Genomic DNA, 25,000 nt, shown 5'->3' with positions numbered 1-25,000 from the left:
ACCTATCTGCAGGAGGACGGGGGTGACCAGGGCCGTCTCCATGGCGTAGCAGAACTCTCGTCCGAACATGACGGCTCCGTGCATGATCCACTGGCGCAGTGGGATGCGGTCTATAGAGGCCTCACTCAGCGACTCCTCCTGGCTCTCCACATCCTTACCACCTCCTCCTCCTGTTCCTCCTCCTCCTCCTCCTCCTCCTCCTTTTTCTCCTCCTCCTCCACCACCTTTACCTCCATGTCCTCCTCCTCCTCCTCTTTTCTCTCCTCCGTTCTCCATGCTACCGCATTTGCTCCCCGGCACCACCACCACCCCCGTCACTTGCACCGCGTCGGCGTCAGTGTTCTGAGGAGCCATGGTCGACGCCGGCATGCACACGGGTGGGTGAGAGGGCGAGAGAGAGAGGGAGGGGTCTGAAGAAGCGGCCTGGGCTCTGTTTGACCTTTGACCTGAACTCTCAGAGCCAACTGAACTGAGTGGCTCAGTACGAGTGACAAACGATGGTGTTTATGTGTGTTTCTTTGTTGGTTTGTTTACTTGGAGAAAAAAAAACCATCAACTTCACCAACTGTAACAAACTTGGTTTCTTTAGGAACAAAAAAGTACAATCCCTGTGCAGTCCGATCGTCTTGGTCACAGTGTTGTCGAGGTAACTCAATAATGAGTGATAGCCAAAAACAAAATCGGGCAAAAACGCAAAACTCAAAAATACATTCCTCTGGTGCTTCAGCCTGTGTTGTTGCAATCTTACACTTTTTTGAAATCTTGTTCAATATCTTCTTCTCATGGATGCTCCTAGCAGCATCACAGCGTTATTTGGTACTGTTGCCTGGATATGGCTTTGGCATGAGGTCACTCCCTTTGAGCGTAGACTTGTGTAAATATGTAAATGTGAGTGTGTGTGATGTGTGGTGTCCGTGGAGTGTGGTGTGTGTGTGTGAGAGTCAGTGTGAGTGTGTGTGTGTGCGTGCGTGTGTGTGTGTGTGTATGTGGGTGTGGGTGTGGGTGGTATTTACTGTCTACTATAATTATTAAAAATCCATATCGATTGCCATTCAGTTAATACCAGTTTCATGATGTGTATGCTTGCTGGGGTGAAGAGGGAGGGGAGGTGGCGGGGAGGTGGCGGAGGGCAGGCTGCACTGCTGGACGCTCCTCTGGAAATCCCCATCGAGTGGCCGATCAATCTGGAGAGAGAGATAGAGAGACAGAGAGAGAGAGAGAGAGAGAGAGAGAGAGAGAGAGAGAGAGAGAGAGAGAGAGAGAAAGAAAGAAAGAGAGAGAGAAAGAGAGAAAGAAAGAGAGAGAGAGAGAGAGAGAGAGAGAGAGAGAGAGAGAGAAAGAAAGAAAGAAAGAAAGAAAGAAAGAAAGAAAGAAAGAAAGAAAGAAAGAAAGAAAGAAAGAAAGAAAGAAAGTCAGCGTTGATATAGTACCTGTACATAGTAAGTTTTGCAGCCTAATATATGGAAGAGGATGTACAGTACATCAGCATGTTATATACAAATCCAGATAAAGCATATCGTACACTTGTTACCATTCCAGACACGTTTGTTATCAACAGCTGGTGGCATGTGATGTCAAAAGAACACACAACACAACACAAGACCTGACAAATACACAATAAGATTGGAGATGGCACCAGCTGATGTTGGTTTACCAGAGCCTCTTGTCCTGTCTGACAAGCCAGACTAAAACACTAAATGTTTAGTCTGGAATCGCTCAGTTCAGATAGCTGAGGCGAGTGAATGGGACCAAATTGTTGTTATTATGGCTAAAACTGCCTTTGCACTAGGGGTGGGCGATATGACGATATTATATCGTGAATCGCGATATTGAGTAAAAGATCGGCTCGAATCTGCCAAAGTGGAGAAATCGTATAGATCGTCTTGCAGTGAGGATGTTTATCATCAGTATCAGAGTGACGTTTTCTCACTTGTGTTGTTGTCTTCACTTTATTCTTTACATTATTGTATTCCAATTGTACACTTTATGAGAGTATCATCAGCGTGTTAATATTTTATTGACTGCAAATTACAAATTCCAAGTATATGAAAGTTGTTTTTTGTTGTTTTTATTTTTTGGATGGAAGATCGTGATAAAAAAATCGAAATCGTGATTTCATGTTAAAAAATCGTGATACAACATTTTTGCCATATCGCCCACCCCTACTTTGCACTGCCTTAACCAGTGCTATTGTAACAGATGCCAACTATCAGAGTTTGGCGGTAGAACATAAGTAAACCTCCCTCCCGAAGCCTCATACCGTATAAGTAGCGCCGAGCTATCGGTCTGGATTTTTAGCTCAACTGTATTTTGTCTCCCAGGTCGAACTGGATCGTAAACAGGCTGGTTGCTGGTTCGAGCCCCTAGTGGCGGACCACACAGGATTACCTCATTGACGCTGGCGCTGTGACCCAGATCGGAGTGAGGTTTAGAGGGGCCAACTAGCAAAGATGCCAACTAGCAAAGTTCCGCAGTAGAACGTTCGTAAATCTCCCTCCTGAAGCTTCATACAGTATTGCTAGTGCTGAGCTATCGGCTTCTACCTTTGGTGGTATTGTGCTGTGCCTGCCATGCCAGACTGGAGTGTTGACAGCTAGGTCGCGAGTTTGAGCCTTGAGTGGCAGACTGCTTGGCCACGACCTTGTTCACACTATTACCAATCAATCGACCACTTTTAGTTAGCTGTAGCCATTCTGTTGTCTTCACCATTGTCCCGAAAACATGGCCACTAGGAGGCTATATGAGAACCTGTGAATTTCCTCTGCAGACCTTTGGTCAAAAAGTCGTACATAATGACCTTTCTTGTTAAACGAAAGCTGCCATCATACATTTAGCCTTCCCGTAAGGCCACCTTCTGAACAAACAAACAGTGGATTTAGCGTGTTTCAAGGGATCAGCCACCCTTTGAGAGATTAGCCTAGCGTCTGGGGCAACAATGGACAAAACAGCACACTTTACTGTACAGCCACCATCCCTGCCCAAAAAACCTTCGTCCACACGTCTCCATCAAAGACAGAACACGTGGAGGTAAATCACTCTAAAACCAATCCCAGGGCTAATCATCCAGCCTCATAAGCTACTTAATTTGAAAAATGAAAATGTGGGGATGTGGGGGGTATTTTTTCTATAGCTTTATTTCTCAACCTTTTTGTACTATGGACTATTTTTATCAGGACACAAATACCACAAAAACAAAGCCATAATGTCTCAAACCATTAGAGTGGAGAATATTCATGAACAATGTTTTGGTGCTAGAATTGTGTCTTATTCTTCATGGGACTATGCCACAGCAACGCAGAGAGAGAGAGAGAGAGAGAGAGAGAGAGAGAGAGAGAGAGAGAGAGAGCGAGAGAGAGAGAGAAAGAGAAGAGAGAAAGAGAAGAAAAGAGAAGAGAAGAGAGAGAGAGAGAGAGAGAAAGAGAGAGAGAGAGAGAGAGAGAGACAGACAGAGACAGAGAGTAAAGGGATAGAGGCAGGAATAGGGGGAGAACGATATAGAGAGAACGAGAGAGAAAGAGAGCGAGCGACAAGACGAAAACTGATGCCTATCTTAATCAATATGACAGGAGTGAGTGGTGATTCTGACACCCCTGACTCGTGTGCTCTCCCTCTAGCCTATCGCGCAGCCAACATTAATCTGCCTTGGCTGCAGCCAGCCAGCTCATGCCGCATGTCTGATAAGAGCTTGATAAAAAGCAAAAACTATCAGCTTGTTTGATAAGGGGCGCGTGTTTGGCAGTGTTCCCGAACAAAGATGTTAAGATCAGTCCACGACAGTCCTCCGCTCCACCCAGGCCAAATCGTTCAGTGCAAAACAGTCCATTTCTCCAGCTTAACACACAATTCAGGCTGATAGTGAAGATATCTGAGTCATATACGGTATTAGCATTGAGATCAATTTAATGTTTACTAACAAACAGCTAAGGGTTATACGTATACGTTATTTGTTTCATTAAAATCATTTCATTGTGTATACATAATGAAGAACACAGAAAATGATGTATACGGATGAGGAGGATGTTAATTAAGAATACTGAAATTAAGAATACTGCTTGTCACCTATTGTGTACATGTAGGACACCAAAGTCCACAGTAGCCATGTTCATTGGATCCCTTGCTTAGCCCCACTGATTCAGTCTATTGCTGAAACCTATGTGCTTATGAATGTGTCTGTAGCCGTTGTAAATGTAAAGGTACCCTTGCAAGTATAACCTCATGCGATGGACCTTGGACCAAGAGTTAACATCCCAAGTAACCAACAAAAACATTCTTTTTGAGAATGAAGACAGTTCTGCTGGTGGTTGCTGTGAGGTCAAGATGCAGATGCAAGATGGCAGCTTACAGGGGCTATGCAATGTTTTAATTATTCTGTAGCTTCATTCAATGATATGCTAGATGTTTTGGCTAAATAAACCAGCCAATTTCAAGAATTAGACACTATGCTCTCTGTATCTTTTAAAAGAATACACAGGATTCTAGCTAATACACAGTTACGTTTGCAAAATGAGTTTTTCAATGTTTTTTTTTATGGTTTGGAATAGAATGGCTAGAATCCAACAATAGCTAGTGGAAAAAAGGCCAAAGGCAATACTCAAACAGAAATGCTGACCCAGAAGACAAACAATGCTTAAGAGACTTTGCGAATAAGTCACCAACAGCAGGAGGGCTAAGCCCAACACTGCGGTGCTTTACTGGCATCGATTAACCACCCCAAGGTCAGGGGTCTGCCTTCTCCTTATCTGACAGCAGACTGATGGGTCTGGTCTAATCCCAGTCCCACTATCTGATGGCACGCACCAGTTTGACCAATCTGGTGGTTGCCCTACTTCCATGATGATGTGCAATGGACCATAGGTGCCGGAAAGGGGGATGCAGTGGTGCATTTGCATCCCCACTTTTGGGCTTCCTAAATGAGTCTTTCTCAATTTTTACTGTAGATATATGAGTGGAGCACAGCAGCAGTAACATAGTTAAGAAATAAAAAATAAAGAAAAAATTGCACCACCACTTTTAAAACTTGTTCCGGCACCCTTGAATGGACTACAGGAGGGCAGCACTTCAGGTCCCCCCCTTCCCCTCCCCCCTTTTCAACGCTCCCTCTCCCTCTCCCACTCTCACACTTGACCCCAATCATAGTTGTGGTGATACACAACAGATTATCCTGCCTAACAAGATATCATAGATGACTTCTCATTCCCTCTCTTCTATTCCTCTCTTTTCCATCTGTCCTCTTTGCCCGTTCTCGCCATTCCGATCTTGTGGCCATGCCGTTCACGAAGTCCACACCCCCACCCCTCAAGCCCACGCCCACTATGGTTCCAGCAGAGAGAGTAGAGAGAGAGAGAGGTTCCATTGGCCCATTGTTTCCTGGTTCTATTATTGCAAGGGGGAGGGGGGGGGGGGATCCCCCTTTAGGCAGACCTAAGGACTGTTCTATTCAATGCTAAGAGTATTATGACACGCCCCTTTAGGCAGACCGGAACCTGGTCATGTTAGGTGCCCATAGCAGCCTATTACATTGGCATATCTCTATATACTTAAAGAATCTCTGGTTCCAGGGTAATGCACAAAACGGAATGTAGCCCAGCTAGAGCCGTCGATGGACTCACAGAGGACACGCCTCTTCCTCTCGCTCTCTCCTCTGTGTCACCTCTATCTGTTCTCTACTTCCTCCTCTCTCCATTCCAATCCTCCTGTCATATGGTAGATCTCAAGAGGCATCTCTCTGCCTCCCTCCAGTCATCCATCCATCCATCATCCATCCCTCCATCCATCCATCCATCCAGTTTCATCTTCCCATCACTCACTGTCACCAAGCGTCGCATAAGGACCCTTGTGGGTTTCCTCTTGGCATGGCGCGACGTGTCTACATGGAACAAACCGGAAGCGACAGCACCACCATACCAACAAATGAAGGGACAGACGGACAGCCAGACAACCGGACAGATGGCGAATGTCGAGCGCTCCCAGGGGGCATCTCTGTCCCTGCATCCCCTCTCTGCGTCGTGTCGGCGGCATCACAACCGTCCTATTACAGTTTAATGCACCAAATGGCTCCCTCTCCGTCGGCAGCGCTCCTTACGTAACTGCTGAGTGGAGCTGCGTCATCACCCGACCCCCATTCCCACCTACCCTACACAGGCCAACCTCCCCCCAACACCCCTACCTACACACAAACCACCCCCTCACTCACACACACACACACACACACACACACACACACACACACACACACACACACACACACACACACACACACACACACACACACACACAGACACCCCACAAACCCTCCACTGTCCCCATCCACACCGATGCACAAACCAATCACCAACCGCCCCCAGCCACCTACCACCATCTCATCCCAGCAGAGGTGAGGCGTTGAGGGCCTGCTATCAGTACAGCGGAGGGAGGGCCTGGCTCTCCTTGCCTTGCCTTGCATGGCAGGTTATGTAACCGTTCACTGCAGTGACTTGGGGGGACTCGGCTGAGCAGCCCAGCCCAGCTCTGCTCTGCTCTGCTCTACTCTCCAGGGAGGTAGTGGGGGCTGGGTACTGCAGTGTGAGGGATATGGGTGCAGAGGGATTTGTCAGATATAGTGGGGGAGAGAGGAGAGTGGGGGAGTGGGGAACAGGAGAGAGAAGGGTAGAGGGAAGGGGAGGAAGGTAAGTGCTCGTGTGTGGGGATATGGTGCAGGAGTCAGTTGGGGAGGAATGTGTCAGGACAGCGTGTGTGTGCGAAGAGGGGAGAGGGTAGAGGGCAGAGTGGGCGAGTTGGTGAGGAGGACGAGAGGGGAGAGTGGGGAAGAGGAGAGGGAAAGTGGTGAGGAGGAGAGAGGAGTATTGAGGAGGACAGAGGGGGCAGTGGGGATGGGAGAGTGGGGAGGAATGGAGCAGGAAGGGGGAGAGAGGAGAGGGGGGAGGGTAGGATGCAGGGGACTGCTGCGGAGTGTGGAACATAAAGATCCCTTCGTTCACGCTGTTCTCCTCCCAATGTTCCCTCCACAGATCAACACCTCTGCCAGTTGGCAACTGGCAAGGCCACGTGCCGTTCATCGTGTTTTAATGTCTGCCTTCCTTCAACCGGGACCGATGTCCGTTAGACAAGATGAGGCTTAATGTTTTCTAGATTATTTTCATAGGCAGGATTTTTTTCTTAATCGTGTGTTGTTTTAATCGTGTGCAGTATACACCACTATGCCATGCACTCTGTCAGGCCTTCTATAGGTTGCACACCGGTTTGCTTGTTGGAGGTTTTGCATGCAACATAAAAGTCAAGAGATATAAAAGGCATTATTTCTTTATTTTTATGAAGGCAAAACCCTACATTTCACTAATCTTGCTCCTAAAGACAGCAACAGGAACTCCCTGCAAAATACACTAAAAATTAGTGGGCTTAATTGGACAAGAGCTTGGTGGACTTGGGGTTAACCCATTGATGCCTGATGTTGCACTGCGCAACATTGGCCCTGGTGCCTGGAGCTGCATTTTGCAACATTCAGGCTCATGAGATTTGAGACAACTTTATTAAACTTTTGTTTGTTTGAGATGAATGAACACATTCTAATGAAAGATGAGGGTCTTGGCGTTTAAATGCAACTTAGTGCATATTTTTATGTGCTTCAGAGGCTGAGATATTTAGGTTTTTATTGGCTATGGGCAGCTTTTCTTAAAAAGGGCTCAGGCATTCAGCACCCTTTTTTGCAGGTCCCTTAGGCATCAATGGGTTAAGTCATCATGGTAAATGGACTGCATTTATATGGCGCCTTTCCACTCCTTCGAGCACTCAAAGCACTTTTAATTTTATGCCTCACATTTACCCATTCACACACCAGTGGCCGTGGCTGACACTCAGGGTACCACCCTGCCACCAGGAGCGTTTCGGATTACGGATCTTGCTCTAGGACACATCGATGGGCTCAGGCAGAGCGGGGCTCAAACCTGCAACCTTCTGGTTGCTGAACAGCTCCTCTACCTCCACCACCTGAGCCACCACCGCCCCGGGGGGGGGACAGACAGGACGGCATCAGGTGTCTATTTGTCCATATGAATGAGGCTGAGCAAATGAATGCACTGTCAGGGGTGGAGGCCAGCCTGTGTGGCCATTAACACAGACTTGTGTATCATTAACAGCAGAGAGGGATAGAGTACAAGAACAGAATGAGGAGAGAGAAAGATGGATGGAGGGAGGGAGGGGCAAGGGAAGAGGAGAAAGAGAGAGAGAGAGAGAGAGAGAGAGAGAGAGAGAGAGAGAGAGAGAGAGAGAGAGAGAGAGAGAGAGAGACAGATAGAGAGAGAGAGAGCACGAGAGTACGAGTGCAGCACGTGCCCTTCAGTTGGTCTCGCAGTTGAGTAACCGCATCAGCTCAGGATATAGTTTCCATCAACATCCTCCCTACATGCACACACATCTCCACCACCAGACACACTCAGTAGGGGGGTATCACAAAAACAAAGCCACACAAAACCACCAGACGAGGATTTAACACTGAACTTCAGCCCTCTACTAAGCCTCTGGACAGATCAATGTCAATCCTCAGCTCTGGCCCGGAGGACGATAAAGGACAAGACGCTGACTAAGGACCTGTCCCCAACACCGGCACAAACATTTAAAGATTCAAGATTCAAGATTAGTTTATTAGGTCTTATTATAGGTTTGAAGCCTATAAAGAGTAAAAATTGTTGTGTTTTTTGTGTCCTCAAAAAGAAAAAAAGATTTAAAAATAAAAATTAAAAAAAGAGAGGGGGGGGAGTGCAAAGGAAGTGTCTTCACTGTTGTCTTCAGCATGAATTCCACTGCATCACATACATTGCGTTTAGCTGCTGCTGTCAGAATCATACAGTTATCTGGTCCCTTGCTCAAGGGCACTTCAGCCATGGAGGAATATGTTGGGGGAGGCCACCACACACATGAATCCAACTACTGATACAGTAAGGGTGGGATTCGAACCTGCAACACTCTGATCTCAAGAGATCAACTCCCAAACCGTTTGGACTAAGACAAATCGAATGTGTCAGTGTCACCAATGCAAGGCGTGGGATCAGTGCAGTGCAGTTCTTTTCCCCCATTGAACACCTTTCATTCTGAACTCTAGCTAGTTTCATACAGGGGTACGGCAGCACATACACAAACGGCTTAGAACCGTAGGTCACATGGATTCCGGAACAAACTCCCTGTGAACCTAGACTGGTTCCACCAGACCTCTGTGTGAGTGTAGCTCTGGAGCCCCCTGGCAACTATGAACCGTCTTCTCCTTATCAATTGTCTTTGATTAGGCCACGGAAGAAGCTGAAGATACAGTAGAGCCTTGCCAACACAGGCAGCAGGAACACACATGGCAGTGCGCCTTGTAGACACAGGCTAAAACAAATCCACTGCACCACAAATGTCTCCTCAGGGTCATCCAAGATGCCCTCGAGACCCACAGCCAGCAGCCAATCAGAAGAGGAAGCCGAGAGATGACGAAACAATACGACATACTTGGAAACCAATTAACAGGTAGAGAAAGAATAACAATAACAGAAACACAGAGGCATATACTGCACCAGCAGAAGAAGCCTACCTATTTTGATCGGATGGAAGAGCTAGTAGATAGACTAAGGGTGGTCAGGCACAATTATAACGGCACCCAAACAAACTGAGCAGAGAGAGAGAGAGAGAGAGAGAGAGAGAGAGAGAGAGAGAGAGATAGAGATAGAGATAGAGATAGAGATAGAGAGAGAGATAGAGAGAGAGAGAGAGAGAGAGAGAGAGAGAGAGAGAGAGAGATAGAGATAGAGATAGAGAGAGATAGAGAGATAGAGAGAGAGAGAGGTCATGGTGACTCATTAATTGTGATCTCCTAGAAGTGATCAAGTGCACCTTAGAGAGAATATTTAATGATGCTCTCTGAGCAGTGGCAGAGAGGCCATTGGTAGAAAGGAAACTGTCTATTGGGTGATGACTGGAGCCAAGTCAAAGATGGACCTCACTAAGGGCAATATTCAAGAAAAAAGATACATTTAATTTGCAAGAGGAAACTACAGTAAGAATAACGTTTACTCGAGTACATTTTCAGAGGGATATTTTATTAGGTTCAGAGCAAATTTAAATTACTTGTAAACTTACTTCATTACAATTGCAGTTTTCCACCTCGGAGTAGTTATTATCCTGCATGTCACATGCTAACACATGACACATTACTAACGCAAAGCAAGTTGCAAGTTTGCCCGAAATGCTCAATGGGCAATGTGCTTCCACAGTGTGCAATGGCATTGTGACAACAACACCCAGTTGATCCATAAGGCTTTGGCATACAGCACCACACTGCAATCAATCTGGAATACTGCACGTGGTGGTCCAATTCCGTACCAGCTACGTGCCCTGCAGTGCTTGGGCTGGACGTTTCCAAGGGGTCAAGAACCGCAAGCCTCTTGGCTACGAAGGCCCTCTGTCCTGCCACACATTCATAACACCTGACAAAAAAGCAAAGTACTGTATGCTTAGGATTCACATTGCGCTCTGTACACATGACTGCTGTGTGTAGACCTATGCCGTGGTGCAACCTTTACGATTCACCGGCTCAAAAGGTCAAGGAGACCAAGGGGGCCTATCAGCGAGATGCATGGGGCCTATTGGATTGCACAACACTCGTGAGAAGCGAATGGACGGGAGGAGGTGTTTCAATTGGAAACGCGAACTCGCTTTGCATTGTAACTGAGGAAGGTAACGTGATATACGGACACAAACATTGGGACGGAGGGGATCGGTTTGCTTTTAAAAGAACATATACTTTAATGGTGAGAGGTTGTTTTTTGTTTTGTTCTCTACCCCCCCTCCTGCTTTACATTTGACACCCGGGGCTCCCAGCAACAGACAGTGCAAGCAAGCTTACATAATTCCCCCTCCACACTGGACTGACTGCATTTGTGCTGTAACTGAAGGGGCCTCCACAAAAAAAAGGTGACGGGGAAGAGAAAGAAACGTCTAGAAGCAGCTTTTCTTCCACAACACTGTGGGCCAAGTGTGGATCAGTCTGACCGCCGTCATTCTGTTGTCCCCTGCAGTCAGGCGTGCTGTTAGACCACAAGAATGGGCTAAGCCCAATGCAGGTCACGAGCGCAATTGCTCTGGCATGCCACGGATGTAAACACACATGTGCCTCGGCACGTGCAGCGGCCAAGTCTCTCTCTCTCTCTCTCTCTCTCTCTCTCTCTCTCTCTCTCTCTCTCTCTCTCTCTCTCTCTCTCTCTCTCTCTCTCTCTCTCTCTCTCTCTCTCTCTCTCTCCTCTCTCTCTCTCTCTCTCTCTCTCTCTCTCTCTCTCTCTCTCTCTCTCTCTCTCTCTCTCTCTCTCTCTCACACACACACGCCTCTTCATGAACTCATTAATCATTCAGAAGAGAGGAGTGAAGTGAGGAGTGTGTGTGTGAGGAGTGGGGGGGTGGGAGGTGGAATGGTAATCCGACAGTGATGAGGATGACTTTCATTCATTCCATAGCAGCCCAGAGGAAACATTGGATTTTCTCAACCAACCAGCGAGACTCCAGTACAGGAGCTAAACTGGAACGGGCAGTGGCCTAAAACAAGCCATGGGTGGCAGAAAAAAACCTGAGCAAATAGGACTTTAAATAATCCACACAAAAAAACATTTAATTCATACAATAGTGCAATTAGCTGTGGTTGCTAATCCCTAACGTGTGCTAATACTACAATGTCATTGATCAATTACCGGTAACTCAATCAAAATGGTCATCATCATCATCATCATCAGACTGTCCTCTCTCCACACACAAGATGGTAGCAACACTACCAGATGCACCATGTTCTTTACATCTCAAGAGCACCTCCCCTCCCATCAACTCAAACTCACTAAACACGTAATCTTTCGCAACACAAACATACACACATACACATACACAAACACACACAAACAACTTTTCCTTTCCGCACTTAAGCCTGCAATCTCCCTCTTCACTGTAGTTTGAGATTGCTTCCCTCAATTGCGAGCCACTTTGGCTAAAAACATCCATGACATGTAATGCAGCGTAATGTAACCTAATGACAAATTCTGTTGTATAGTCCTCAATGCACAACAAGAGTGTGAGCTCGGACAAGCGGAGAGAGAGCTGAGAGAGAGGCCTGTGAATGGCCCTCTCAGACCAAGAGCACTTCCCACTGAGGCCAGACGGGACACACCCTCGACTGATCGCTCGCGATAACATACACAAACACACACACGCCACAGGACAGTAGAAACACGATACCTGTACGGGGACTGCCCACCCATTCGCCATAACTAACGCACGCACGCACGCACGCATGCACGCTACTCAGGTGCAATGCTGTTGTCAATCAGACATGAATGAAAATAAATAAACAGATACCGTACATATAATAAACACAAATAAATAGCTGGAGACAAGTAGGGGTGTAAATAATAATCGAAATGTATCGATATATATCTGATGACTGCATCGAATCGCATCGTAGCACGGGGCATTCTTAAGTATCAAAAATAATCGAATCGCTGGTCTCTGCCCAATAACATAAATTAGAAGTGGAAAAGCAACTCCGAAAATAATCGAATCACATCGCATCGAATAGTAAGATATCGACATTGAATCGTATCGTCATGGAGGCTGTGATGTACGCCCCTGGAGGCAAGCGTCACAGACTAGTGGGGTTGTCGCAAGGTCTCGTGTCCCCACCTGCCCTCCCCAATCAGCACTGCCGGGCATCATAAGTCAAGGCAGCTTAGGAGCTATGCCAGCGCAGTGACCCACATAGCTCATTCACTCACAGCTAGAGGTAAACACCCGGCCCAAGCAGAAGAGTTGAAGGAGTTTGACAGCCTGATTCTCAAGCCCACAAAAGACTGAGGAACAGTGTTGCCAGATGTGTCTGATCAAATGCCGCCTAAAAGTTTATCAAAAAATGCCAAAATGCGCAAAATTCTGCCCAATTTCAACAAATTGTATTGATTTTTATGCGCACAAAACTGCAGAAAAAAAATGCCTAATGGCCAATTTTTCCCAACGGCCATCCCAAGCAGCCCAATTGGGCGGGTAACCGCCCAATCTGGCAACACTGCTGAGGAACCCTGCTTGTTCATACTTATACCCAGTATTTAATTAAGCATGATTCCAAGAATACCCCCTGGCTATTTAGTTCTCTTTCTGGCTGATCTTTTTTTTTTCTTCAGGGAATCGCCTCTGGCACTACAGACTTAAATGGATACCACTGCTTGTGTGTGTCCGTGCGTGTGTACATGTGTGCATGTTGGGGGTAGAGGATTATTACGATTAGACGGTTATTAACTGTGCGCTTCTAAATATCATACATTTTTTTTTTTTTTTGAAGTCACAAAACATTGAGACTGAAGGTGCTTTGAATGTTTGCCGTATTAAAAGCTATAGTCCCAGTAACTCCCACTTGAGCAAGGTGCAGTGGACAGGCTTTACAGTTACCCCCCTGCCCCCAGTCGTGTCAGACAGGCCATTTATGGCAAGGCAGAGGGTGTAGTAAAGGGTTGGAGTGGGGTGGAGTGGGGGGACTAGTGAAAGTGGGACATGGAAAGTGTCACTGAAGAAAAGGAATAGAAGGAGATGGTAGAGATGGAGGAGGAAAGGGGGATGGGAGTAGGTAGAGGAGGAATTACAAAGCATGAAGGGGGCCACAGACTTTTTAGTAGTGACGCGCCAAATTAAGTCATTAGTTGCAATCTAGTTCCACATACTGTATTTCAAATGACTTTGTTTTACCTGTCCAACTCTGCCAGGCGATTGGCTGGGTTGAATGACCACCTGGTTGGACAGGTGAAACAAGGTCATTTGCAATATGTGGCTCTGAATTGAGTGTAACTAATAAATCCATCTTGCCAATCACTGCTTGGTGACACCAAGTAGGACAGGCCAAGTGTAGGCACAAGTAATGCACCTACTCAATGAAAAGGTAGAGAAGAACAGAACGGTAGAGAGAGGGTCGACGAAGAAGAGAGGGAAAGTGAGAGAGAAGAAGAAGGAGGAGAAAAGGCGGACAAGAAGGAGTGCTGAGGAAGGAGTGAGAAGAAGAGAAGAAGTAGAAAGAGGAGGAGGAGGCAGTGCAGAGAGAGCCAGAAGTTCAAGGTCATGGTGGAATTAGTGGGGCACTTGGCTGGAGTTTCCACCTTTAGCTCTGGCAGAGCCAACACAGCACATACTGTATGTACATAACAGGCCACCCTAGGGGGCACTGTGAGGGGGCAGGATGTGGGTGTGTGTGTGTTCTGTTCATAGGGGGGTTGTGTGTGTGTGTGTGTGTGTGTGTGTGTGTGTGTGTGTGTGTGTGTGTGTGTGTGTGTGTGTGTGTGTGTGTGTGTGCATGCGTGCGTGTGCGTGTGCATGCGTGCGTGTTCATAGGGGTGTGTGTGTGTCTTCATCGGGGGCTTGTGTGTGTGTGTGTGTGTGTGTGTGTGTGTGTGTGTGTGTGTGTGTGTGTGTGTGTGTGTGTGTGTGTGGAGTGCAGTTAGGAAGGGGTGGTTGGCCCACATTAGGGGTGTGTGACTGGGGTTGCAAAGGGGGGCAGACTATTTTTTAACCGCTGTTTGTTTACAGGCTCTGAAACTTGATTACCTGCGCCGAGCCAATCATCCCAAACATGCAGACAACACTATGACACCCTCGCTCTCTTTCCATGGCTCATTTCTCTCTCTCCCTCTCCTTCTCTCTCTCCATCTGCCCTTCTCTCCCTCTATCTCTGCCCCCGCTCCCTCTCTCTTGTCTTCATTTCTCTCTCTCCGTCCTATTCATTCTCTCTCTACCCCTTTACTTCTACCCACAGCCACAGGCAAATCACTTCTTTTATCTATCTGGTCCTGACATGAGCCAAATGTAGGAACGCGGGAACACACACACCATGTACAGTATGCTCACGTGTCTGAATTGAGCGTGTGTGTGTGTGTGTGTGTGTGTGTGTGTGTGTGTGTGTGTGTGTGTGCCAAACTTTGTTTGCTCAATGTGTACTGTAATACGCAGATACTGATAAAGATATGTCACTCAATGTCACCAGCAGCACAGCATGTCAACGTTAAGACAGGAATGTGAACTGACAGCCGTGTCTTCGTGTGCGCGCGGCGGGTGTGTATGTGTGTGCGTGTGAATATAGACCTGAAACTCAATGCGGGCCCTTATGTATGTGTGTGTGTGTGTGTGTGTGTGTGTGTGTGTGTGTGTGTGTGTGTGTGTGTGTGTGTGTGTGTGTGTGTGTGTGTGTGTGTGTGTGTGTGTGTGTGTGTGTGTGTGTGTGTGTGTGTGTGTGTGTGTGTGTTTGTGTATGTGTGTATGTTGCCACTCAACATTGTCGAGCAGGAACTAGTGACATGGCATTATGCGTCCCCAGAGCAGGTGTAGCTAATCGTGTTCGGCTAGTCACACAATACCCGCCATACAGCGTGACAAAGACAACAATGCACACCGTTTATGATGGCCACAATTAACGGCTATTAAATGACAAGCTCACGTTTCCCCACCGCTCAGAAAACGGGGAACTACCATGAATAGACATAGCTACGAATTCAAAAGGTGAAAAACAACGTTGACGTTTCTGACAGACAATGCTTTTGAATCTGAGAAGGGAATTAAAAGTCCACAAAAACAATTATACCGTAACCGCACCCTTCACTACAAGACATTAAATATTTTAAGATGTTCTGGGTTGTTTTAAATCCGTTCACTTCTCAGTAAACCAATACAAATAAAAAATTATACCAAAAATCTAAATTATACCAAGAATTGAATGCCAAGCAGCAGCCAAAGCCATGCATCCGAAATGAAATCTAGAATGGAATCCAGCCCAAAAGCTATCGGAGCTGGCATTTGCAGCTTTGGCTGAATCAAAACAAACGAGTCTGCCCAGTTCACCTACTGGCTGTGGCACCAGCGGGTTGAGGGAGAACGCTGCAAGTGTGTGTGTATGTGCTGCAAGACATGCTGCAAGTGTGTGTGTGTGCATGTGTGTGCGTGTGTGTGCGCGTCTGTCTGTCTGTCTGCCTGTCTGTCACAGGCCAGGGGAGGGGCAGGGAGGCAGGCAGGCAGGCAAGCAGACAGGATGCCAGGCAGGCAGACCAGTTCAACTGACCCAAATTAGAGGCGATATGGATTACGGTGGAGAGTTTGCCAAAGGGGTGCGATGAGGACTACACTGACTGATAGCCCCGGTGACGACACCGAAGCTATCAGGTTCTCTACATCTGGACTATCCAGGCCAGACCCAACTGAAGAGGAGGAGGAGGATAGGATAGACTAGACTCAATCCCAGAGAGATAGTGTGTGTGTGTGTGTGTTTGTGTTTGTGTTTGAGAGAGAGAGAGAGAGAGAGAGAGAGAGAGAGAGAGAGAGAGAGAGAGAGAGAGAGAGAGAGAGAGAGAGAGAGAGAGAGAGAGAGAGAGAGAGAGAGAGACGGGAAAGGAACTGAAATCAAGATTGAGAAAGAGATTAACAAATCAAGAGAGAAATTCAAAGAGAGAGATACGGAAACTGAGAGAGAGAGAGTGAGAGAGAAAGGGAGAATGAGAGGAAGAGAGAGTGGCTTACGTAGTTGAAATGCAGGATGGCAGGGTCACTACCATCCCTCCCTACCTCTCCACCTCCTCCTCCTCCTCCTCCCTCTATCCCTCTCTCTATTTGGGTCACCCTCCTCATGTCCCTCTCACATGTGACTGGCTGGCTGGAAAGCACACCCCGTCCGCCTGTTTATCTATTTATTTGGCATTAGAGATTCATCACGCTCAGCAGAAACCTACAACCTGCACCCAGTCCGCTGACCTCAAGAGACATAGCCTACACTCACATGTAGAGGTGCACCGAAAAATTCGGCCGCAGAAAATATTCGGCAGAAAACGCGAAAAGAAGACACTTTCGGTTTTCGGCCGAAAGCCAATTGAGTGGCCGAATCGGAGGCCGAATAGAAACTGAATAGAAAATGGGCATTAATTACACTAATTTCAGTTCTACTCTAACATTTAAAGACTTGTAATACACATTTATTTTCTTTCAAAAACATGTCTAAACGTTTATTGCCATAGATTTAAGCAATATTTAAAAAGAGTGAAAAACCTAATTTTTGATCACTTTTAACTGAATTGTAATATTCGGTTTTGGTTTCGGTATTCGGCCAAGTGAATACTTATTATTCGGTTTCGGTTTCGGCCACAAATTTTCATTTCAGTGCACCTCTACTCACATGTGTGGATTAGGAAGCCACACAACCACCAAATATTTGATGCTTTATAAAAGGTAAAAATAAAAATTAATGTCCGCACACTGCTCCCGTGTTGCTTTTTTTCCCCAAGTGAGCGCTTTCGAGCTAGACGCTCTTAATCAGACATGCGTTATTATAAAAGGGGCACAGAATGTCAATAGACGTGTTTTAAAGGGTACGCAGAATTCTTAATTTTTTCAATGTATGCAGAACTGCACCTTGCACATTCTACAAAGGGGCTTACTGCAGAAACACATATTGGATGTTCTACAAAAGGATTTGAAACCACACATTGCATTGTTTTACGAGAGGACGTACAAAGGGACTTTAATTCACATGTTCGTTTCTAAGAGGCTTGGAAATGCACAGTATCCGGATGGACTTCGTTTGCACCCAAACATGGTTTCTAAATGGGCTTACCGGTACAACAAAACAGAGTAGCAAAGTGACCTCTATACTCACTTGCTCCAAATGTCCTGTAACAAAAGGGGGTTGCATGATGGCGTGCAAACACGTAACCCTCTGATCTGAACACATCCCTAACCTGCAGGATGATAACCAGCTGCAATGCTGCACAGCAAAGCTTAGTACACTACTCATTTTAACGTGCTGGTGTCCGGTTTTGAAAATCACCTTCTCTGCCCCCCCTCTCTCTCTCTCTTTACGAGCAGCCACAGACAGCAACTTACAGTACATGCTGCGAAGAGGGAGAGGGCTGGAGGAGGAGGAGGAGGGGGAGGAGAGAGGGCTGGGGGAGAGAGGATGAGGGGGAGTGGGAGAGAGAGGGGAGACGGATGGATTTCTGTCTGGTCATGATGGAAAACGCCGCTCAGCTTATCATCTGATCCTCTGATTCAGTTGTGCTGCAGACTATTGCTATGCAGGGTTACTACTACTACTACTAACTAAAGGCAACGAGCCGAGAGAGAGAGAGAGAGAGAGAGAGAGAGAGAGAGAGAGAGAGAAAGAGAGAGAGAGAGAGCGAGAGAGAGAGAGAGAGAGAGAGGCCCAAAGAGAGAGGCACAAAGAGAGTAGGAAAAAGAGAATGTAAGAATAATCTGCACAGAGAGGTAGCTGGTGGAGAGACAGAGAAAAGAAATAAAAAGGCAAAAGACAGACACAGACACACAGAAATTGTGTGAAAGAAAGAAAAAGGAATAACAACCTGGACAAGCTTAGTTTATTTTTTAACTTAATCCCTCTTGACCAGCCATGGCCTGCTGTGACCCGGCCGGCGGCCGTGCTGCCGTGCAGCCACATAAACTGTATCTGCAGTCTAGAGTCTACTAAAGCCTGCCCTGCCTTCCTTCACGCTCCCTCTCTCCCTCTCGCTCCCTCTCCTCTCCTCTCCTACGGCACACAAAGACCACTTTGTTTCAGCCTCTCTTTCTACACCATGTAGGCTAGGTGCTGACATTCTTTAACTATAGGAGAGAGAGAGAGAGAGAGAGAGAGAGAGAGAGAGAGAGAGAGAGAGAGAGAGAGAGAGAGAGAGAGAGAGAGAGAGAAGGCAAGAGAGAAAACGAGAAAGCAAGAAAGTGAGAAAGCGAGAGAGCTAATGTAGGAGTGAGAGGGTGAAAAGGAAGAATAAAAGCGAGTAAGAAAGAGGGAATGAATGGTGGTATTGGGGAGGGGGAGCACTTGAGGAATGCCTGGTGCTGGTAGCAGCTCACACATAAAGTGCTTTCTTTAGGTCTCTCAGAGCAACTGCCATTACTGTAAAAAGTAAAAGATGTTGTAGCCTCCATCATATAGTGGCTTTGACATTGGCGAGACTGTGAGACTGGTGGATACCATAAGGGCGAGATAGAGAGAGAGAGAGAGAGAGAGAGAGAGAGAGAGAGAGAGAGAGAGAGAGAGAGAAAGAAAGAAAGAAAGAAAGAAAGAAAGAAAGAAAGAATGAAAGAAAGAAAGAAAGAACGGAAGAAAGAAAGAAAGAGAGATGACTAAATTAAATTGAAAGGCTAAATTAAATGATTAAATGACCTTGAAGACAAAAAAACGGGGGGCAGACAATACAAGAAGCAAAGCTAAGAAAAACAGAGAGAGAGTGGGGTGGCATGGGAGATGACTGAGCAGTGCGAGAGAGGGAGTGGGAACCCACATGTATACAAACGTGAGAAGGGACAAATCCACCCCCACCTTACCCCCACCCTCCACCGCAGCCCACTCCACTCCACAACACTCAGCCTGAGCCTATACCAGCTGCTGCAAAGCCCCTGCCTCAGCCCTTAGCCACAGCACAGCAAAGCAAGGCACAGCTCCACACTCAGTGGTGGAACAATTGCACACAGGGCCCCCGGGCAGGACACATATAGGGCCCCCTATACAGCTTGCCAAGCTCACCTCACAATAGGGCCCCCAGCACCAATACGGGAGGGCCCTGGGCCTAGGGGCAAGTGCCCTGCTTGCCCTCCCTATAGCTCCGCCACAGTTCCACACCGCACCACACCACATCAGCAGGTTTACCTCACATGTCTTGTGATTCCTGAAGGGACAACCTAGCCTTACCTTAACCCTAGAGAGAGAGAGAGAGAGAGAGAGAAAGCGAGAGAGAGACAGAGAGACAGAGAGAGACAGAGAGACAGAGAGACAGAGAGTCAAACGAGATATTGACACAGATTCGACAGATAGAGAGGGGGACAGAAGGGAGGGAGGGAGAAGTGAGAGACAACTTACCAGAGGAAGAGGGACCGAGAGGGAAGGGAGAGAGGCTGATAGGGAAGCCAACGAAAGAGGAAAAAAATAGGAAGGAGAAGAAGGGTTTGCAACCTCTGCAGATTCAGTGTGTGTGTGTGTGTGTGTTGTGTGTGTGTGTGTGTGTGTGTGTGTGTGTGTGTGTGTGTGTGTGTGGTGTGTGTGTGTGTGTGTAGTCAGTGGCGTGCTGCTGTGCACCTGACTGTAGACAGACAGACTCAGCTGAAAAAACTTGCCTGAGGTTGGCGTTCGTGTTCGTGTTGGTGCAATCCCAATCCAGCCTGTTTTCTTTGACACGCTGCCCCCGGGGCACTCCAGACAGACACACCAGGCAGTGTGCAGCCAGCGCCACCAGCATTCACACAAGTTAGTTCAAGATCAACAAAGTTCCCCCCACTTGAGTCAATAGGAATTCACACACACTCACACACTAAATTTTGCTCAATTGGTACGTTTACATGATGGTTTTAATTCCAAATGAGTGATTCCGAATTACATGGTTCCGTTCAGTTTGCTTTGATCTTTCATTTAATCTAAATTGTGAAGTGTTTACATGACATTTTCAAAGCGGAATTAACCTTTATTGAGAATTAAAGTGAGTTCATTCAGAATGAAATGCCTCATGTAAACGTAGTGAATATCAACTTAGCTGTAGATATTCATATATGCTTACTTTATTGTATTTTGGGTTTATTGTTATGTATTGTATTGTACGAGCACATTTTACTGTATGGCACAGTTGAGCTGGTGAAAGACAAAGCGGTCATGACGAGCACTGGAATGGACGTGGGAAGGGGTCGGACAAAGAAGGGAAGAGATGCGCACAACACACACTTCCATTCTTGAATCAATTTTACTCGATAGCAATTTATTTGCAGATATTTTTTTCTCACAGTGTGTTAGTTTTTGCTGACTGTGCACAGCTGGCCTGAGAGAGGTACAGCTGTCTTGGAGCGGTGTGGGGTGGGGTGGGGGGGGGGGGGGGGGGTGGGGGTAGTGTTGGCAGGGGGAGGGGGGGGATCAAGTATCTGCTTTTCTAGAGAAGCTGCGGCAAGTTAACTCAGTCTTCAGCAAAAAAAAAGCCAGCGGCGCACGAGTTGCCTCAAGTCACGTGTGTGTGTGTGTGTGTGTGTGTGTGTGTGTGTGTGTGTGTGTGTGTGTGTGTGTGTGTGTGTGTGTGTGTGTGTGTGTGTTTGTGTGTGTGCATGTGTGAGACATGCAGTGGACGTAAGCAATGAAGGAAAGTTGACCGTGGTCTTCTAAGACTAAGTGACTGACCCAAATAAGTTAATTCAAACCAAGAGGTCAACCTCCATGCAACATCCAAACATCCAAGTTTGACCGCCTGCCTTGCCGTAATTATTCACAAGTGGAACTCTCTCTTGGAGCTGACATACCGTAAACACCAGGCACTAAACCACACCTCCTAGTTACATAGCGTACCACCTGGCCTCACGTGTTCTCTTGCTAGTCGTTCCTATCTCTTCAGGGAACCCCCTTATGACAGACTGGGCTTCCTGATACTGAAGAATGAGTGTTTATCTTTTTTTTATGAGGAAAAAACCAAATACTGTGTGTGTCCACATGTGCGTGGGAGAGCATGTGTACATGCAAGGAAGCTGACAGGGGGGGACAAAGGGGTCAGTTGTCCTGGGCCCAGAAGGAGAAGGGCATTGAGTGTATTAGGGGGGGGGGGTTCAGACAACTTTGTTCTGGGCCCAGCCAGAGCTGTCAGCGGGCCTGTGTACATGTCTGTGTGCATGCGTGTGCATGTGCGCAAGAAAACTGTCACTTATCGTCATTCCTCTTGCACCCCTGAGGCAGTGAAAGTACCCTTGTGTCGCCAGGTAGGTCACAAGGTTACAGGTAGGTTACTCCCCAAACATGCTGATTAGTTACAGGTACTTTACATGAAAGGTGCACACGCGTTGGCCCTGCCGTGGCCAGCCGGTAGGGCATTCGTCTACCATGCGGCTGACCCGTGTTCAATTCCCGGCCCGGTTCCTTTGACGGCCCTTCCCTGTCTCTCTCTCCCCACTCGCTTCCTGTCACCACCTTCATAAATAAAGTAAAAAAGACCTAAAAAAAAAGCATACGTGCCTGCACACACACACACCACTTTCTGTCTCGGCTATCTCTTGGACATACTGTACTTCATTCAACAAGAGTGTGGCTTTGTCAACAGTTAGGAAGGCGTCAGTGGTTGTCAGAAGGTCCTGCGCTTCCGCAATAGTCTGCACTGCTCAGCTCTGCACTGCTCTACCAACCCCCCCAAGACACAGACATGCATGCGCACACTACCCAACCATCCCAACACCTTCAGTCAGTCACATGATGTACCAATGGGAGGTGGAGGGGGTTGTGTATGTTACGTTGTCAGGGGGGTGTTGGTTTTGGCCCTGACCCAGTTTGCAAGGGTCGAGTTACAGTACTGTGCCCCCCGCCCCCACCCCCCCGGGCACCACCAAAGGCCCCATACACTTTTCCCTCCCAGGCAAAACACTTGCTAGCTTTGTGTTGTAATCGAGCATGTGTGTCAGTGCATACGTGCATGGATGTCAGTGCGTTCATTCTTCTGTGTTTGTGTGTGTTTCTATGAGTGCATGGCAATGAAAGAGTGAATGAGCTCTGCATGTTGCAGTGAGGAAGTCGGACAGTGTGCATGTACGCATGCACGCACGTGTGTGTGTGTGTGTGTGTGTGTGTGTGTGTGTGTGTGTGTGTGTGTGTGTGTGTGTGTGTGTGTGTGTTTGACAGACGAGGGGCCCCGAGGGGTCCTGCCTTCTCGCCTTCCATCTCCACCTCACAAATCACTCCGGTCCCTCTTTCTCTCTCTCTCTCTCTCTCTCTCTCTCTCTCTCTCTCTCTCTCTCTCACACACACACTCACACTCACACTCACACTCACACTCTCTCACACACACACACACACACACACACACACACACACACACACACACACACACACACACACACACACACACACTATATGACTTATAAGCAAAGCACAGCAAGCAGGAACATGAAAAAAATTCAAATCTACTTTCTAAAAAACACCCTTAGAGCTAGAGATAGAGATGGGGAATAAAAAAGCCAATTGTATCTGCCCCTATGATTTTTCCAGTATATAGGTTCCATCGTCTACATTTGTGCTGCCCATCTACAAACATGTATTTTTGTTTTTGTCATGAATATAAGCTTACTATTGGCTGTGAATTTCACTTTTGGGTGTACTGTACATGGCGGGGATACATGGGACGGGAAACCTTACACACTGGAGAAACTGGAGAAATATTGACTAGAAGTGAGCTTTTAAAAACCTGATCGTGCCCCAGTGATGGCACGTTAGGCTGACCTTAGCCCTCTGTATAATTACTCAACATACACTATACTGTATACTGTCTGTTTTGCATTGGCCCGAATAAAAGATGTTGTTTAAAATAGGGAGGGTGTCTTATATTCACGTATTAGACAAAATAGAGCCTACAACAAAGGTTTTGACTTAGCCATCATCTGTCACAACAATGTCACGACGCTTCCTAATAGAGAGGTCACAAGGTTGTGTTGTCCACATCAGATTTGGAGATTCTATCGTCCGTGTGAATGTCAGACATCTACCAGCAGACAGCAAAAACACAAAGCAAAAATTGTGACTCATCGCTCTGCTTTTTAAAAACAATGAACCTGCTCTTATGTCCGGGCCAAAACAGGTACATTAAACTGCACAGCACTGTCATGTTGCAAAAAAATCCTTGCTACATGCTTGCTGCATATTTTATGCACGAACGTGTTGTCATGTGAATTGTACGTCAATATTGTAGGCTGGAGAACACCTCACACAAGCTATGCAGACACGTGCGTACGGTGCAACATTGGCAAAACCGCAGGGGGGGTTGCAATCTTCCGAATTTCAATGTTTAGTTCACAAACAACGCTGAGAAAGAAACATTCATGAGAGCCCCCTAGATGACACCTTCAGTATTGTGCAAAGTGCTCCAGTTGTTCTAATCTAAAGCAAGTATGTGTACACGGTCCCACTCATAGTTTTAGGCACACAGTAAGAATGTCCCTGGCCTTATTATTGCTAATTTTCTGAATGGTGGAGATTGGAGAAACAGGCTATTTGTAACTAAACCATGTTACAAAACAATGTCTCTGTAGTCTCTGGATACAACAATGGCTACACTTTAAATGGGTAACTTTCTACCCTTTTTTTTTTCAAAAAATCATCTCGATTTATTCCAAATAACATCCAAAGGGTTATGCAACATCAGCTGACAACTAGCAAACAGTGATACCTTTTGGGATAACATCTGGAGTAGGCCTATGTTAAGAAAGTTTTTAATATAAACAAAGTCTGCCCTCATTAGAATAGCTCAGATATTGGAAAGGGCTGCTTTATCGGGTGCTGACAAGTCAAGGGTAGCGTGAGCAATACAACAGCAAATTGAAACTGGCAGAAGTTATCCTTTAACCCCTTAGCGCAGCACTATGGCTCTCTGTAATGTCATAGCAATGTTGTTATGATGTAATCAAGCTTTTCAGCAAGTGAATAGGGTCGCCGGCGACCCCTGCTGCAGTAAGAGGCTACGATTTGGACCACATCAGGCCATATAAATCCTACAGCCACAGCTTGCCAATGCATTCACAAATACAACAACAAGCGTTGGCGTAAATAGGCTGAAAAAGCACAAGACACTTTGGCCCAAAATGCATATCTGGGATGTGAATACTAACCCCATCCCTGCTGGTAAACACTACCATTGTTTCCGAATAGGCCAGACTATTTTCGCCGACACGGTTCAGTGATAAACCCGATTATGTACAGTATAAAGTAAGAAGTTTGAACGTGGTAAGTTAAGCAGCACACTGCCTGGCGTGAGAACAGCAATGGGCTTTTCACTTTCTTGAGCAATGGGATTTGAATCTAAAGAGGTTTACCATATTGAGTTCAAACTCACGTTTTTTTGCCACCAAAACAATAACAGTCTGTGAAGTTTAAGGGTTTTAGAGCGGTGGCGGTCACACTTTATTACATATTGGTTTTCCTTGACACGCAACAACCACTCAGGCCACCCGCCTCAATGGC

At 46.7% G+C, this 25,000-nt stretch overlaps 1 protein-coding gene across 2 annotated transcripts in view; it reads right to left on the bottom strand.

The window, feature by feature from the left end:
* Window positions 1–25,000, bottom strand: part of LOC134436464 (solute carrier family 45 member 4) — an 82,857-nt gene that overhangs the window by 44,696 nt on the left and 13,161 nt on the right. For both annotated transcript variants that reach the window (XM_063185688.1, XM_063185689.1), the window contains exon 3: window positions 3–1,184. In XM_063185688.1, coding sequence (XP_063041758.1) covers window positions 3–369 — 367 coding nt within the window. In that variant the 5' untranslated portion in view covers window positions 370–1,184. The remainder of the gene's footprint in view (window positions 1–2; window positions 1,185–25,000) is intronic.

This window comes from Engraulis encrasicolus, chromosome 20 (assembly GCF_034702125.1).
Source record: "Engraulis encrasicolus isolate BLACKSEA-1 chromosome 20, IST_EnEncr_1.0, whole genome shotgun sequence".
Lineage (NCBI taxonomy): Eukaryota > Metazoa > Chordata > Actinopteri > Clupeiformes > Engraulidae > Engraulis > Engraulis encrasicolus.
This window is presented reverse-complemented; position numbering and strand designations above follow the sequence as displayed.